The sequence below is a fragment of the Falco naumanni genome, chromosome 2 (genome assembly GCF_017639655.2).
Source record: "Falco naumanni isolate bFalNau1 chromosome 2, bFalNau1.pat, whole genome shotgun sequence".
Taxonomy (NCBI): Eukaryota; Metazoa; Chordata; class Aves; order Falconiformes; family Falconidae; genus Falco; species Falco naumanni.
Window position 1 is genome coordinate 835,144 of NC_054055.1, and position 15,328 is coordinate 850,471.

Sequence of the window (15,328 nt, forward strand, 5' to 3'; positions counted from 1 at the left end):
GGGCCTGGGGGCGCCTGATAGGGCCCAGGGCCGCAGGGGAGTGTGGGGGGGAGAGATAAGGGCTGTCACCACTGGGGCGTGGGGCACTGCGGGCTGGGACTGCGGTGACAGGTGGGGTACGGGCAGGGGTGAGGGGAGGGCACGGGGACATGGCGTCCTGGGGGGCTGGGCTGGGGCGGGGGCCGGGCAGTCACAGACCTGCTCCAAATGGGGTGAAATGGGGGTTCTAGGGTTAGACGTGGAGGTCGTGGACTGTAGATAACACTGGGTTGCTGAAGGGCTGGTATGCGCTGCAGTTAGTCACCCTGCGACTTGGACAGCGAGAAAACGCTCCCTGCAAAACTTTTTATTCTAAATGTAGAAAATTTGCAAGTCTGGTCAGACTGCTCGTGAGTCAGCCCATAAAAGCTGAGCAAACCATTCCCAGCCCACCGTCCTTGCGACGTACCGACCGGATTAGGCGCGCGAAAGTATGTTTTGATTTCATAGAGCTATCGACTGTGTTACTAAACTCTGGCTTTTATCAAAAATGTGCCTCGCTGGTTGTCTACCCTCCGTCGCCACAGGTAATTAATTCAGCTGTCATCTGACAGCGGCGTTAACTTCTGCGCGGGTATTTGCGAGGAAGGGAAGGCACTTCCCTTTCTTTAATCATTTTCTCGATGAAAAGGAACGAGTGCTATAATGGTTTATAAAATTAATACAGCCTGGGGGGAAAAAAATGGGGAAAAAAACCACCACAACCCTCACCGGGTCATCGTGTTGCTTGTATTCAAGTGCACGGAGCAGCACCCAGCCTGCGTCAGGCGGGCTCATCACCTCGACCACTGACTTCAGGAGAGCTGCCCCGGGGCTCTACCCTTGGCAGCAGAGGCATGTATTTTGCACCAACATTGTGTGTGTATGGAGTTATTTCCTTTTTTTTATGATTAAGCATCAACTTCTTGCCTGGAGATCAAAGCCAAATGCTCTTCCTTTTTGGCTTGCCGTGGCGCTGCATGCGTAAGATGGGGAGAGTTGTGTGTAATAGGGCTGGGATCCTCGTAAATAAGACGACAGAGATGAGCGCGGTTGCGGCGCTGGTGTATTTACTGTCAATATCCTGCTTTTGAAGCAGGGAGGAAATTTGTATGGAAGGGAGCCATGGATGGCTCACATTTTATCCTTCTGTTGGGGCTTGAGTACTTTTAAAGTGGTTTGTTCTTTTTTTTTTCTTCGTGATATGGTAATTTGCCATTCTGTCGTACCTTTTCCTTTGGGTACCTTAAACATTAGCCGAGCCTCTTGAATCCTCACCAATTCCTTTGATTGCAGAGCCCGGTTTTTTGGCACTAGAGCCTCCCTCGGGGCGCTTTAGAGCTAATGCAAGTCCGGGCTTAATAGCAGGAAGGGGAGGGGAGGACAAAGGTGGTGGCTGTGAAACAGGTGCCTGGTGAGAGGGACTGTCGCAGCTCACGGGGAGCTACAGACAGTTGCAAGGGGCAACATCTTGGCAATGGTGAAGTCTGGGATAAAATTCCTGTTGACTTTGGCAAGGCCAGGATGCCACGGAGAGGTGACGGAGCCGTCCTGGTGTCACAGACGGAGCCAGGAGCAGGCTGCCTGGCCTGGGCTGCCCCTCGCACCTCCAGTCCCCTCCCCGTGCAACCCCAAGCCTTTCAGCAAAATCCCATAACTTTTTTTCAAGCAAATTGTACTCAAGGGCCACAGCAGCAACAGGGTTAGCAGCCGCTCTGTTTGCATGTACTAATTACATTAATTATTTGAAGCGTGCTGGAGTTCAACGCATGGGCTAGGGCCCAGCTGTGCTACAGGCTACAGAAGCTCAGAAGAAAAAGCCTGTCCTGAAGAGGTCAGGGCATCCCTGGCTGTGTTTATGGAATCGTGGCTGCATGCCTCCTCCCGCTGCGGAGCTCAGAGGTCACCTCCTCTCACTCTGGTAGGGTTTGGTCCTGGCTGGCCATCCCCGCTGACATGCCACTGGGTCTCTAAGACCTCTGGTGACAGAGAGGTCTCCTGGCTTGGTGTGGAAGGAGGTGGTGCTGGGAAGTTTTAAGCTATGGATTTATTTTCCCTTGATAACTTTTATGCCAGTTGCATGCCCACAGGTTCCCATGCGATACCTTGGAAGGGTGTTGTGATTTAACCCCAGCCGGCGATGAAGCCCCCTGCAGCTGCTCACTTGCTCCCCCCTGATGGGATAGGGGAGAGAATCGGAAGGGTAAAAGTGGGAAGACCTGTGGGTTGAGATAAAGGCAGTTCCATAGGTAAAGCAAAACCTGTGTGCACAAGCAAAGCAAAACAAGGGATTCATTCACCGCTTCCCATGGGCAGGCAGGGGCTCAGCCACCCCCAGGGCAGCAGGGCTCCATCATGTATAACAGGGATTTGGGAAGACAAACACCATCACTCCGAGCATCCCCCCTTCCTTCTTCTTCCCCAGCTTATATCTGCTCAGCATGGCGCCACATGGTCTGGAACATCCCTTTGGCCAGTTGGGGTCAGCTGCCCTGGCCGTGTCCCCTCCCCATTCCCCGTGTCCCTCCAGCCCCCTCGGCCTGAGAAACTGAGAAGTCCCTGACTCAGCACAAGCATCACCCAGCCACAGCCGAACCCACGGGTGGTCGCCAGCATCGCTCCCACCAAACCCAAACCGCAGCGCGGCACCAGCTGCTGAGAAGGAAATAAACTCTGTCCCAGCCGAAACCAGGACAAAGGGTCAGCCGGCATCCCTACACAGGACACCAGCATCAATGAAGTCCTGCAAGCACCAGCTACCAGTCCTGCCGTTATTTGGAAGGACAAACATTTTCACTCCATCTTATTCCATAATAAACCTTTCCCTAAGCATGTTGGGAGGGAATCGCTCTGGCTGAGATCTCCAGTTCATTCAGACAGGATCTTGGTGGATGTGACCCATCTCCAGAGCTGCTCCTGACCCCCTGATCTATTCATTGACTCAAAAAAGCATGTTCCCAAGGCTGCAACAAAGGGGAAGAAAAACAAGGAAGTGCACGTGTAAGGTTGTGCTGTGGGCTGCGTGCACCGTGAGGTGCATTAAGGAAGTAGTTAAGGAAGTTCCTTGCTGTGCCTGGGGAGCTGGGTCAGAGCTGGTGTGAGTTGCTGTGTTGATTGTGCTTCTCTTGGCAGTTGTCATCTTTTGACCCATCTTGTAGCTGACGTGGCAGGCAGCTCTGCTCCTCTGAGCTTCCCGTGCCACCGGGAGCTGATGTTTCCACTCCCAAACCTCAGACGCATTGTTTGGCCTTCATTGAAACCAGTGAAGATGCTCTCATCTCCAGTTTGTCCCCAGCTGCTGGCCAGACACCCTGCCAGAGGTCACCCTCCACTCTGGTCAACTAGCATGACTTCACAGGCCTGCGGAAACCATCTTGGTCAGGTTAAACACTCGTCAGAGCGTTGTTTTTAAGAAGGATCCTCTGGATGAGCTCAGTTAGGGAGTGGGCTGGTGTGCAGTGATGTTGCCAGGTGTTTGGGGACAGCAGCCCCGGAAGGGACAATGGGGACATGTCCAGGTGAGAACCCCCACTTCAGCGCTGCGTCCATCTCAGGGAATCCCAACATCAGAAGGACACGGACCTGTTGGAGCGGGCCCGTCGGAGGCCACGGAGCTGGTCAGAGGGCTGGAGCCCCTCTGCTGTGGGGACAGGCTGGGAGAGCTGGGGCTGTGCAGCCTGGGGAGGAGAAGGCTCCGGGGAGACCTTAGAGCAGCTCCCAGTGCCTGGAGGGGCCGACAGGAAAGCTGGGGAGGGGCTTTGGGCAAGGGCAGGGAGCGGTGGGACAGGGGGGAATGGCTTGAAGCTGAGAGAGGGGAGATTTAGGTTGGACGTGAGGAAGAAACCCTTCCCCGTGAGGGCGGCGAGGCGCTGGCCCAGGCTGCCCAGAGCAGCTGTGGGTGCCCCATCCCTGGCAGGGCTCAAGGCCAGGCTGGACGGGGCTGGGAGCAGCCTGGGCTGATGGAAGGCCCATGGCAGGGGAGGTTGGACTAGATCACCTTTAAAGGTCCCTTCCAGCCCAACCCATCTGACGATTCCATGGCATCTCTCCAGAGCTGTAATCCAGACATAGAGATTACAGCAAGGCCATCTGCAAGGTACGGCTGTTTTAGTGCACTGAGGGCATTTTACCTGCTGGTCATGGTGATTCAAAATCACTGCCCAGCTTCATCTGTCACATCAAATAACAAGTGTCTTGGCTACCTGACCCAAATGCCTTAGTACAAATCATGCCTTAGTACAAATCATACGTTGAGCCAAGCCTCAAACTGTCCTAGAATTACAATTCTCCAGAGCGCTTTCGCACAGCCTCTGATGAGGCAGGAGCAGAAGTCACTCAGAGGGGTTGTTAATCCATCTCTGACTTCCAGGAGTCAGACCTGCTTGTCAGTGTGTCCTCCAGAAACTCAACTCTTTGGAAGTAATCTTGTTCTGTTGACTCTTTGCTTTTCATACCTTGGGGGAGCTTTTCATACCTTGGGGGAGCTGAAGCTTAAACTTCAGAGTTAGCACAACAGAGGAAGAAAAAAGCTGGAGCCAGTGCACATCGATAGATCTCAAAATATTTTACCAGGAGAGCAGGATCCATTTTACCAGGAGGGAACAGGCAGAGAACCATCACACTGCTGTCAGGGTTGTGCCACGGGGCCAGGAGGAGAGCTGTCCTGACCCAGCTGCCCGCAGCTCTGTGGAGCACTGCAGACACTGTGCCAGGCTGCACCGCTCTGGCAGTCACGGTACAGGTAGGGCCTAGTGCAGGCAGGGGCTGGCATGGGCAGGGGATCAGTAAAATAAGCGCAAACTGGACAGGAGTTAATGTTACAAAACCAGAAGTGTAGGCTCGTGGCAAGGCTCTGTGCCACCACCCTGGTAGGTGAAGTTCTTCACAACGCAGTCTCAGCCGCTTAATTTTTATCTCTACCCAACGTGAATTTTGAGGTGCCTTTGACTTGATACTGTTCTCTTTGTGTGAAAAGTGACAGTCGGGATGGTAAAAATTGCCGTTCCTTCTGTCTTTTCGTTCTGCTGCCAAAAATCTGCCAGTTTGGAATGTTTTTCAGGGATTAATCTCCCAAGAGAAGTTATTTCTGCTTTGAAGCAGTTGTCTCTTTTAAAAGGTCTTATTTCAGACACCAGACTGGAAAAAAAAGGCCATTTATTCCAACTGTCAGGGATCAGACCTGGTGTTTTTGCTTTCTGTGACAACAAGCAGATGAACCCATAACTACACCCAGGAGCTGCGAGCTGCGGCGGCGATAAGGGGACCTTGTTTGAGAAGGCATCTCAGAGAACCGCTCCTTTTTTATTGGCACACACACATACATTTGCATCAGTTGCTGCTCTAGTTGTGTTTAAATCAAAATTTTATTTTTTTTTAAATATAAAAGAGTGGCTGAATTCGGCTACTTTCAGATGCAGGTTTGCAGTTTATACCGTCTGTGTACCTGCTATTTGAGCGTCACTAGGAGAGCAGGGCTGGCATCATGACAGGTATGGGTCAGAAGGTACTGCCTTTGTCCCCAGATCTGGGGGAACAGGGCTTAGAGGCCACAAACTGCCCCGGCATCCTTCCAGAGAGTGATGTGATGGCTGCCTCTGTCTTAACTTGCTCGAGATGCCGGTTTCTCCCATCTCTTCCTCGCCCCACCACGACTTCTGCAGGTCAGGGCCAGCTCCTCTGAATTACGGCCACCTCCTTTCGCCCTCCCCCTCCCAAACACTGGCAGTTTGGGTTGATCTGGGCAGTCATTTCATGGACATGCCCCACCACCAGCAAACCGCTGCTTGCTCTGCCTCCGCTGAAGGAGTCCACGCAGCACCGGGGTGCACAAGAGCCCCAAACGCCATCCAGTTTACTGCAGAGCTGGCAGGTGACTCTTGTGTCACCCCTTTCACACAGCCAGCTGCAGGCACACGCTGTGCAGCAGGGAGTTAGCTCCTGCGGGAAATGCCGGGATTAATCCCTTTAGGATGACTGTACTTCAGATGATCCTTTTTCTCTTGTGGTCTGTGACCTTCTGTTGGAGAATGAGCCAGGAGAGGGGTAAACTGTGGGAATTTGGGACCCAGACTAGGCAGGAGATTAATTAGGAGTCAGAAGATGAGAGTACTCACATGCGCTGTGGAAACAACTGTGTTTGCCTTCATTTTTAAAATTATTTTAGATTCTGAATGGAAAGAGTTTCAAAATTTTTAAAATGCTGCTTAGCAGTGCTTGGCATCTTCACAGAATCACAGAAACACAGCATGGTGGGGGTGGGAAGGGACCCCTGGAGCCCACCCAGCCCCCCCCCCTGCTGAAGCAGCTCTCCCGGAGCAGGTTGCACAGAGCCGCGTCCAGGCGGGTTTGAATGTCTCCAGAGCAGGAGACCCCACAGCCTCTCTGGGCAGCCTGTCCCGGTGTCCCGTCACCCTCAGGGGAGCGATGTTCTTCCTCACATTCCGATGGAAGTTCCCGTCTTGCACTTTGTGCCCGTTGCCCCTTGTCCTGTCGCTGGGCACCGCTGAAAAGAGCCTGGCCCCGTCCTTGTGGCACCCACCCTTGAGAGATTTGTGGGCGTTGGTGAGGTCCCCTCTCAGTCTTCTCCTGTCCAGGCTGAACAGCCCCAGCTCCCTCAGCCTTTCCTCATCAGGGAGATGCTCCAGCCCCTCACCATCCTCATAGCCTTTGCTGGCACCTCCCCAGTAGTTCCCTCTCTCTCTTGAGCTGCGGACCCCAGAACTAGACAAGGCCTTTTTAAACTCAAAACCATAAATCTTCAGGCATTAATGAAGTTCTTTTACCCTTCCTTCTTTTTCTTTTTTTTCTGTGCTAGAGACCTGCTGCTTCTCTCATTTCTCTGCTGCAAAGCAGGTATCACAGAGGTTTGTAGGACCATAATTCAGGTTGGAAGGGACCTCGGGAAATCTAGAGTCCAACCTCTTGCTCAGAGCAGGTTCAGCTCTGAGATGAGGCTGGGTTGTGCAGGGCTTTATCCAGCCAGGTCTTGAAAACCTCCAAGAGCAGCCATGTACAGCTCCCCAAGGCCCTGTCCCACTGCTTGACCATCCACACAGAGAAAAAGCTGCTCCTTTTGTCCGGCCTGAATATCTCCTGTTTCAACTTATGCCCATCTAGTTACCTCGGAGAATAAAGCAGGTATGAGTGAGATCAGAACCAGATCCCATGGCATTTTCATAAACAGAAAAGAAATCCTCAGCTAGAATAAATTCATTTTTACCCTTAAGCCAATCAGCAGTACCAAGACACACACTGTGCCCTGAAGCTGAAAAGTGTAATTTTACAGTTACCAGGCACGTTAACCCAGGTCAGGAAATCATCCAGAAAGCTCAAAGCAGGAAACTTAAAGGAGGAAAAAACAAAAGATGAAAAAAGACTTTTTTTTTTTTAAAAAAAAAGATGAGTAATGTATTAAGACCTGCACACTCTTTCCGTAAACTAAACGCAAATGTCAAGCCAGAAGCAAAATGTTGCACTACAGGAATAGCTGCTGTGGAATGAAGAAAAAGAGACAACAAGAGTGTGAGAGAAAGTGCATGGAGGAAGAGGATGTATACAATTTTGTTACCAGCAAAACAAACACGATGCCAGCTGAGTAACGTGATTGCTGTGACCACTAAAGAAACACCCTAGCACGCTGTGAGGCCACATGCATCACATGAGTTTATTTTAACACTTACTAATAGTGTGCAATTTCCTTCACAGAATAGAATCACAGAATGGTTTGGGCTGGAAGGGACCTTCAAGACCAGCCAGTCCCACCCCCTGCCAGGGGCAGGGCCCCCTCCCCCCAGCCCAGGCTGCTCCCAGCCCAGTCCAGCCTGGCCTTGAGCCTTCCCTCACCTTTGCCATGTAAAAAATGGCTGCATTCAGGTGAGGATCTGTATCCGCCTGGAGTTCCCATGAAGTGAGTGAATTTGCCCAGAGCAAGGTGCACTCCTGCTAAACGGCCACCGTCACATGGCATCGCTGTGTGCCCTCTCCAGCCAGTGGTTCTTCTCTGGGGCTCTGTGCCTGTTGGAGCTGTGCAAAAAGCACAGTTGTTGCTGGGATCACACAACTCTGGTCACCCAAATCCCAGATATTTGTTTATAATTCATTATTATTCAGCTTGCTCAGCTCTTTAAGGCTCGCAGCAGATGATTTCAGAAGTGCCAGTGCACACTAAGTAGTGCGGATGGAGGGGAGCGGGCCCACCTCAGCCACAATTTGCATGAGCGGAAGGTGCTGTGAAGCAAGGACTGTGTGAGGCCCAACGGGGCTGAGTGCCGGGCCCTGCCCGTGGGTCACACCAGCCCCCCACAGCGCTGCGGGCTGGGGGCAGGGGGCTGGGAACTGCCCGGCGGGGAAGGGCCTGGGGGGGCTGGTCGGCAGCCGGCTGGGCATGAGCCCCCCGTGTGCCCAGGTGGCCACGGCGGCCAGCAGCGCCCTGGCCGGTGTCAGCAGCAGCGTGGCCAGCAGGGCCAGGCAGTGCCCGTCCCCCTGTGCTGGGCCCTGGTGCGGCCGCCCCTCGAGCCCTGGGCTCAGCGTTGGGCCCCTCACCCCCAGACAGACCCGGAGGGGCTGGAGCGTGTCCAGAGCCGGGCAGGGGCTGGGGAAGGGGCTGGGGGAGCTGGGGGGGCTCAGCCCGGAGAAAAGGGGGCTCAGGGGGGCCCTTCTGGCTCCCTACAGCTGCCTGGCAGGAGGCTGCAGCGAGGGGGGTCGGTCTCTGCTCCCAAGGAACCAGCGGCAGGACAGGAGGGAACGGCCTCCAGCCGCACCAGGGCAGGTTCAGGGTGGGCACGGGGAGAAATGTCTTCCCCGACAGGGTGGCCAAGCGCTGGCACAGGCTGCCCGGGGACGGGGTGCAGGCACCGTCCATGTGGGGGTCAGAAGACTGCCCTTAGGGCCATGGTTCAGTGGTGGGCTTGGCAGTGCTGGGTTAATGGTTGGACTCAATCGTCTTAAAAATCTTTCACAACTGAAATGATTCTGTGACTGCATGATTTATGCCACTGCTCCATCAACACTTTAAACTGGCATAAGCCTGCAGTGTTGTCAGACACAGCAGTGCCACTGTCCTGTTGCTCCTCAGCAGCAGTGTTTGTGTGACAGGGTGCTGAGCTGGTTTGGGAGGACTGATCCAGACTAAAATTAGTGCAGGAAAAAAGTTTGTTTTAACTTAAGTTGGTTTTCCTGACCCAGTTCTCAGCATGGCTGCACAAACACTTGGGCTGGCAGTGAGGACGAGACGGTGGGTGGTGGGAAGCAGGCAGGGATGAGCAGCAAAAGCTCCGGTTTGCACAAGCTGCAGAGTAATGTAGCGTGCTCTATTCCAGCAATAGCAGCAGAGCTTCATCACCCAGGACGGCAACGTGCAGCTCCAGGGATGCCAGGCAAGCGTGGTATCTAACTGTCACCTGCTGACTCGGACAGGGAATTGCATGAGAAGAGACGATTTTGGAAATGCGGGGCCCCCACCGCGATAGGAGCTCGATCCGTTCGTAGTTCGCAGACCGCATCAGCTGTCGCTGCTGTTCGGCCGTTTGCAAGCTCTTTAAGTAATGACCCCTTTTGCGACTGCAGTGGGTCTTTTTCAGGATTGCTGTTTCTTGCTGCCAGTTACTCACGCTGTTATGGGTTATTTTCCCCAAAATCTACTAACCAGCCTGGTTTTGAAGTTGAATTTCACTAGTAGTAAAGATGGACAGAGACATCGAAGAACCCATCTTCAGCCTATCCCCAGAGCTCAGATCTTGCAGTGCAAGGGGTAGCTTAAATTTTCTTATTCCTTTCTTCGACTAGGGTATGAGCTAGAAGGGAAAGGGTGGCCCTGCATTCTCACCCTGAGTACAGTATGTGACACAGCCTAAGCGTTTCCTCCCAGTATCTCCTTGCCTGCTCGCGCCTGGGATGCTGTAGCTGCAAACTGCCCTGTAGTTGGGGAGATGCTTTCCTGCTCATTCTAATCTCTGCTTTATCAATAGTCATTCTTCAGAGGGCTTTCATTATTTCCTAGCTGTTACTCTTGTTTATCTTCTTTAATAGCTTGTCTGCTTGCGGAAACAGATCCGCATAGCTGCTCGAAAACAAGCTGTTCTGCCACAGCTCCTTCTGTGCCCACCCTGCTACTGAATAAATGTCAAATACTCCATGCTGAGGCACACTAATTATGTTAAAATAAAAGACATCAAGAACAGGAGTCCATAGGGGAACTATTCCATCAGTCTTGCCATGCAAACAGTTCCGAGAACAGGCTCAGAATGAGGTATGGGTTTAAGCTAATAACCTGAAGTCAGAAATGCCAGCTACTAATGTGACTCAACGTGGGAAATTTGTAGTGATGCTTGTGAAGGCATTCATGTCAGTCATTTTTGTTTAGATGTGATAACACGTACATGGTGGTAGCAGAGGTTATATTTTTCTGGCTGACACATTCCCAGATGGCTACACGTGCCTTTTTCTACTACAGTGCTTAAAGCTTGCATTTTTATTTTTTGAGAAGGGAGTCAATATAATAGTACATGAAATTTTGGCACAAAAGACTGCATGAAGTATAAAAGTGAATCTATCTGCTCGGGCCATTAACAATGCAACATTTCTCTTTGTGAAGGCACGTGGCACTGCGACACACCACAAAACCATGTGAGCGGGCTGGGAACCAGGTCCAGATTCAGACACTTAAATTTAGGTGTCTCCACATATGCTGGGTGTGTAAAACTCTCTGTGTCGCTACTGGAGACAGCAGTCAGTGCTGTCAGTGGTGCCAGAAGTGATTTGGCTAAGATAGACAGCCACAGGCTGTCAGCTGTCACGCTGCTGTTCTCTGTGAGTTGTCAGAAGGGAGATGCGTTCCTTGTTATATATTCTTCTGCCACCTGAAACTTATCTTCATAGTTTCTTAGATGCCTCTCCCTTGTCAGCATTATTGCTGCCTCACTTTTCGAGCATCTAAAGATTTTTTATTGCAAACATGCATAGAAAAGACAATTAAGCAGTGCAAACATAGGCACCTGTCTCAAATATAGCTGTCTCCTGTGATAGCAATATTTATAGACTTGCCTGTACTGACTCCGACCCTTGCAAGCCTAGAAGCAGATTAATTGTGTTAGGTTTACGGTTGGACTTGATCATCTTAAAGGTCTTTTCCAACCTAAATGATTCTATTACTCTAATTCCCACTGTTTCTCTGATGGTCTTTGATCCTAAGTCTTCCAGCTGCTTTTCCGTTTTGTATTGTTAAGGAAGGAGTCATCACCTTGACACCTTGCTTAGCTATGACCCACCTATCATACAGGTTTCCTACTGAAAAGATCCCACTAATTCTGCCTGGTTATTTGCAGTTCATCTTGGTGGAAGAAAGCAAAAGGGTCAGTCTCTGTATCTCCTTATGTATCTGTCTCATGACTTCCATTTCTTAAGTGAAATCCTCCACTTCTGCTTGGATGGGATGCATTTCTGCCTAGAATCTGGATCTTCAGAAGCCTCTAATAGATTTGATGGGTTCCAAAAGGAAACGGGTGCCAGGACCTAGATGATTTTTGGGCAGATTCGATTAACTGTGCTTTGACACTGGCATCTCTACATTTCTGTTCTCCCTTCAGCATTGCTCAGTTGCTCAAGGAAGTCCCCTCTCAGACAGCATTAATTAAAACTTTAACAGAACTCCTTTCACTCAAACTCCTCCTCAGGCAGATGCTTGCCAGCAACTATATATAATAAATTTCCAGAGACTCTGCCCATTCTTTTTTGTTTTTTGGAAAGCACTTGTGAAACTATTATTATGAGTCCTTGTGCTCAGTTTCTGCTGGTGCTGGTGGTTTTGGCTGTGGGCAGCTGTAAGTACAAGACATTTTGTTATTAACAAGCAATCTTTGAAAGAATCCTTTATAGAGCTTTGAGAAAAAAAGTTTGGGAGTCAGGATACTCAGGCTTTACACCTGGGAGTATTGAAAGATTCTTGGACAAATCACATAACCTCTCTGTGTCTCAGTGTCGTCATCTTTGAAATGGGGATAACATTTCTTGACTTCTTCAAAGAGGAATATATGTTTCATGTACTTTTTTCAGGGCCTCATAGGAGAGTACTGCAAATCCTATACAAAAGAGTATTATCAGACCTTTTAAGGGAATACTCCCAAAGTATTTTCAGATCCTGCATTGGGATTCATACACCCTACCATCTCCAGTTGTGCAAGAGAAATCCCAGGCACATACTCCAGTATCTGTCAGTTTGCTGCATTACAATAAGATTATTTCTCTTGTTTCCATTTTTCTTTCTTTTTAAAATTACTTTATGCATTTTAGCTGTGAAAGATCATTTACAAGTGCTACCATCCAAGGAAAGGAGACAGGGCATGTTCTAGTCCTCAGCTCCTTGTTCAAATTTACAAGCTAGTCTTAAGCTACACAGCTCTACTTTAATATGCAAAAGTAAGTAACGTTCACTACAGACTGTAAGGATCCGTGCTGCTCTCCAGTCAGGTAGTGCTGTCCTTATTTGCAAGATTGGTGTAGTATTTGGTAGATTTATGATCCAAAAAAACTAACAAAGTCACCCAGGTTGCAAGATGTTTTAAAGGCTCTTTTGTACTTGGGTGTTGCTGGCACTGAAAACTGGGCTGTGCGTACTACCAGGGGTATTGCTGTGCACCCTTCCTTCCTTCCTTCCTCAGAAATCGCTGGCACCCAAGGATGGCTCCGCAGGGTTTGTGTGAGTCCCCACTGCTGCATCTCTTTCCAGATTTTCTTCTGTGGCTTTTTCCCTAAAGTGAAATTTCACTCCAGGCTGCACAGCCCCAGCTCTCCCAGCCTGTCTCCATAGCAGAGGGGCTCCAGCCCTCTGGCCATCTCTGTGGCCTCCTCTGGACTTGCTCCAACAGGTCCATGTCCTTCTTATGTTGGGGGCCCCAGAGCTGGATGCAGCGCTGCAGGGGGGGTTCTTGCCAGAGGGGAGCAGAGGGGGAGTATCACCTCCCTCAACTTGCTGGCCATGCTGCTTGTGATACAGCCAGGATAACCTTTAAGGTCCCTTCCAATCCAAACCATTCTGTGATTCTGTGTTCAATAACCCTTACATCTTTGGTGCTGCATGGATCTCCATCCCCTGCCTCCACTGAGGTGGCAGACCAAAGGATCTCGCTAGCATACCGTCCCCCAAGCATTGGCGTGCTGCCCCCAGCCTTCTCTCTAACAAGCCTGGTTTTATCCCTTGCCCTCTTCAAAACCAGTTTAAAGCTCTTCCAAGGATCCCTGCTAACTCCAGTGCCAAGATCCTTTTCCCCCTTTGAGACGGGGATGCCCCATCTATCTCCAGCAAGCCTGGTGTCCTGTAAACCAACCCATGATCAACAAACCCAAAATTCTGCTGGTGACAGCAAGCTTGGAACCAGGTACTGATCTGCTGGATGTTCCTGTTTCTTTCTTTATCCTTCCCTGCAGCTGGAAGGATAGAGGAGAATGTTACCTGTGCTCCTGGTTCCTTAACCAGTCATCCCAAGGCCCTGAAGTCTCTCTTGATTGCCCTTGGACTTCTTGTTGCAACTTCATGGCAGCCCGCCTGCAAAATCAGTAATGGATAATAACCCGAGGGCCACACCAGGGTAGGAAGCTTTCTCTTCACGTCTTTAACCTGAGCCCCAGGGAGGCAGAAGTCTCCCCTAAGAAGCGTGTCCAGTCTGTGTACTGGGCCCCTGGTTCCCTTCAGAAGGGAGTCTCCTATGACAATGACGCATCCTTTTTTCTTTATGGAAGCAGTTTTGACACAGGGCATAGGCCGACTGAACCTCAGCGACACCTCCACGCTAGATGGAACCATTGTCCTCATTAATGTTCAGTTCCGCTTGCAGAGCCTCGTACCTATTTGCAGGGACACCTGGGACTCTCCTCCTCCTCCACCCTGACCTGATGTACAGCCTTGGGGAAATCCCATCACTTACCCCGAGTCTCTTTGTAGCCCTCTCTGTGGTGCTATTTCAGGAGTTTAAGTGGTTCTGTCTGTAACATCATAATTCCTTTTTACTTTAACTGTCAGAAAAATGTGAAAGGACATTAATTAATATTAAACTGTTAATATTAAACTGTTCCATGCTTTGGTCATGGGTCATAATTTTTCTTTCTTCGTTCATCAGCTGCTGTGTTTCAAGCACTGTTGGATAGGAACATTTTTGCCCAAGGACTTGATTCATGAGATGAAATTGCATAATCACTCTTCACCAGCTCTGGGAAGAACTGGAGACATCTCATACTGGTGACAAGAGTAACCAGCAAATCTTGAACCCAGAATCTGCAAAAAATCATTGCCTCTTTGTAAGACAGCAGTATGCGGACAATGATTTTAATCTTTCTCCTGCTTTTTTTTGAAATCAGAAAGAAAACCTCTGACTTCAGGGAGTAACAGGTTCTTGCTCAGCACTTGCTAATTAAATGTAAGCTTTGCAGCATCACTAACATCAAGGCTGGTGTCATGACCTCAGGGATCCAGAGGAAGATTACTCCTTCAAGATGTTAAGGCTAATTTTGTGATTTTTCCTTGCAAACCAGCAAAGTCTATCTCTCCATTTCTCTGTTACAGCTCTTGGGACCAATACAGGAATGCATTCATCTCACACTCAAATTTCATTTGAAATACTCCTGATGAGTGGGTCAGCCCCGTAAGCTGTGGCACTGCATGTGGACCTCTCAATTTCCTGAAGCCAGCACTCCTAGGGATCAGGAAAACACCTAATGCTCATAAAGGTAATGTTTCAGTGATCTCTTTGTGGGTGGAACTCACTTCTGACCCTAAAACCACATTTTTCAGCTCAGCACTGAGGCCCACATGAAAGGAAACACGCACCAGTTCTCTCCCACAGAACTGGATATCATCGCAGTGCTAGACATGAAGAACTTATTTGTTTTGTATTGCTTGTACCTAACTGTCAGTAAAATGAAGAAAGCCATCTGCATGCAGTGACAAAGGAAACAGGTCCCTGCTGAAACAGTTTTGTTTTCCCAGTGAAGGGAGAGGTCTATGGAATCGATTCAGGGTGCTTTCCATATGTTATAGACTATTCCTGACCAATTAAACTTTAAGCTCAGTTTGTAGGCAACACTTTGCTAACCTAACTAGATGGTATATGAAAAAAAAACAATTAATTGAGTTAAAATAAGATAATAAATGTGCCGGAGACAGAGGGGTTCAGGCTGATGAGGTCTAGGGAGGGTGGGAGATGCCAGATACCCCACTCCCAGTAGCAGCGATCTCTCAGAACCAGCCAGCCCCGTGTGGGACCATGCTATAAACCAGCCAGCACAGATATAAGAAACATGACCAATAAAAATTAGTATAAAC

The 15,328-nt window shown here is 50.0% G+C and overlaps 1 protein-coding gene across 1 annotated transcript in view; it reads left to right on the plus strand.

Moving 5' to 3' along the window:
- The first annotated feature begins 226 nt into the window (after positions 1-226).
- The window catches only part of POLD3 (DNA polymerase delta 3, accessory subunit), a 46,312-nt gene continuing 31,210 nt past the window's right edge, over positions 227-15,328 (plus strand). The window contains exons 1-2 of the mRNA XM_040583809.1: positions 227-566; positions 14,570-14,733. Of these exons, the coding sequence (XP_040439743.1) occupies positions 14,722-14,733 (12 nt within the window). The 5' untranslated portion in view covers positions 227-566; positions 14,570-14,721. The remainder of the gene's footprint in view (positions 567-14,569; positions 14,734-15,328) is intronic.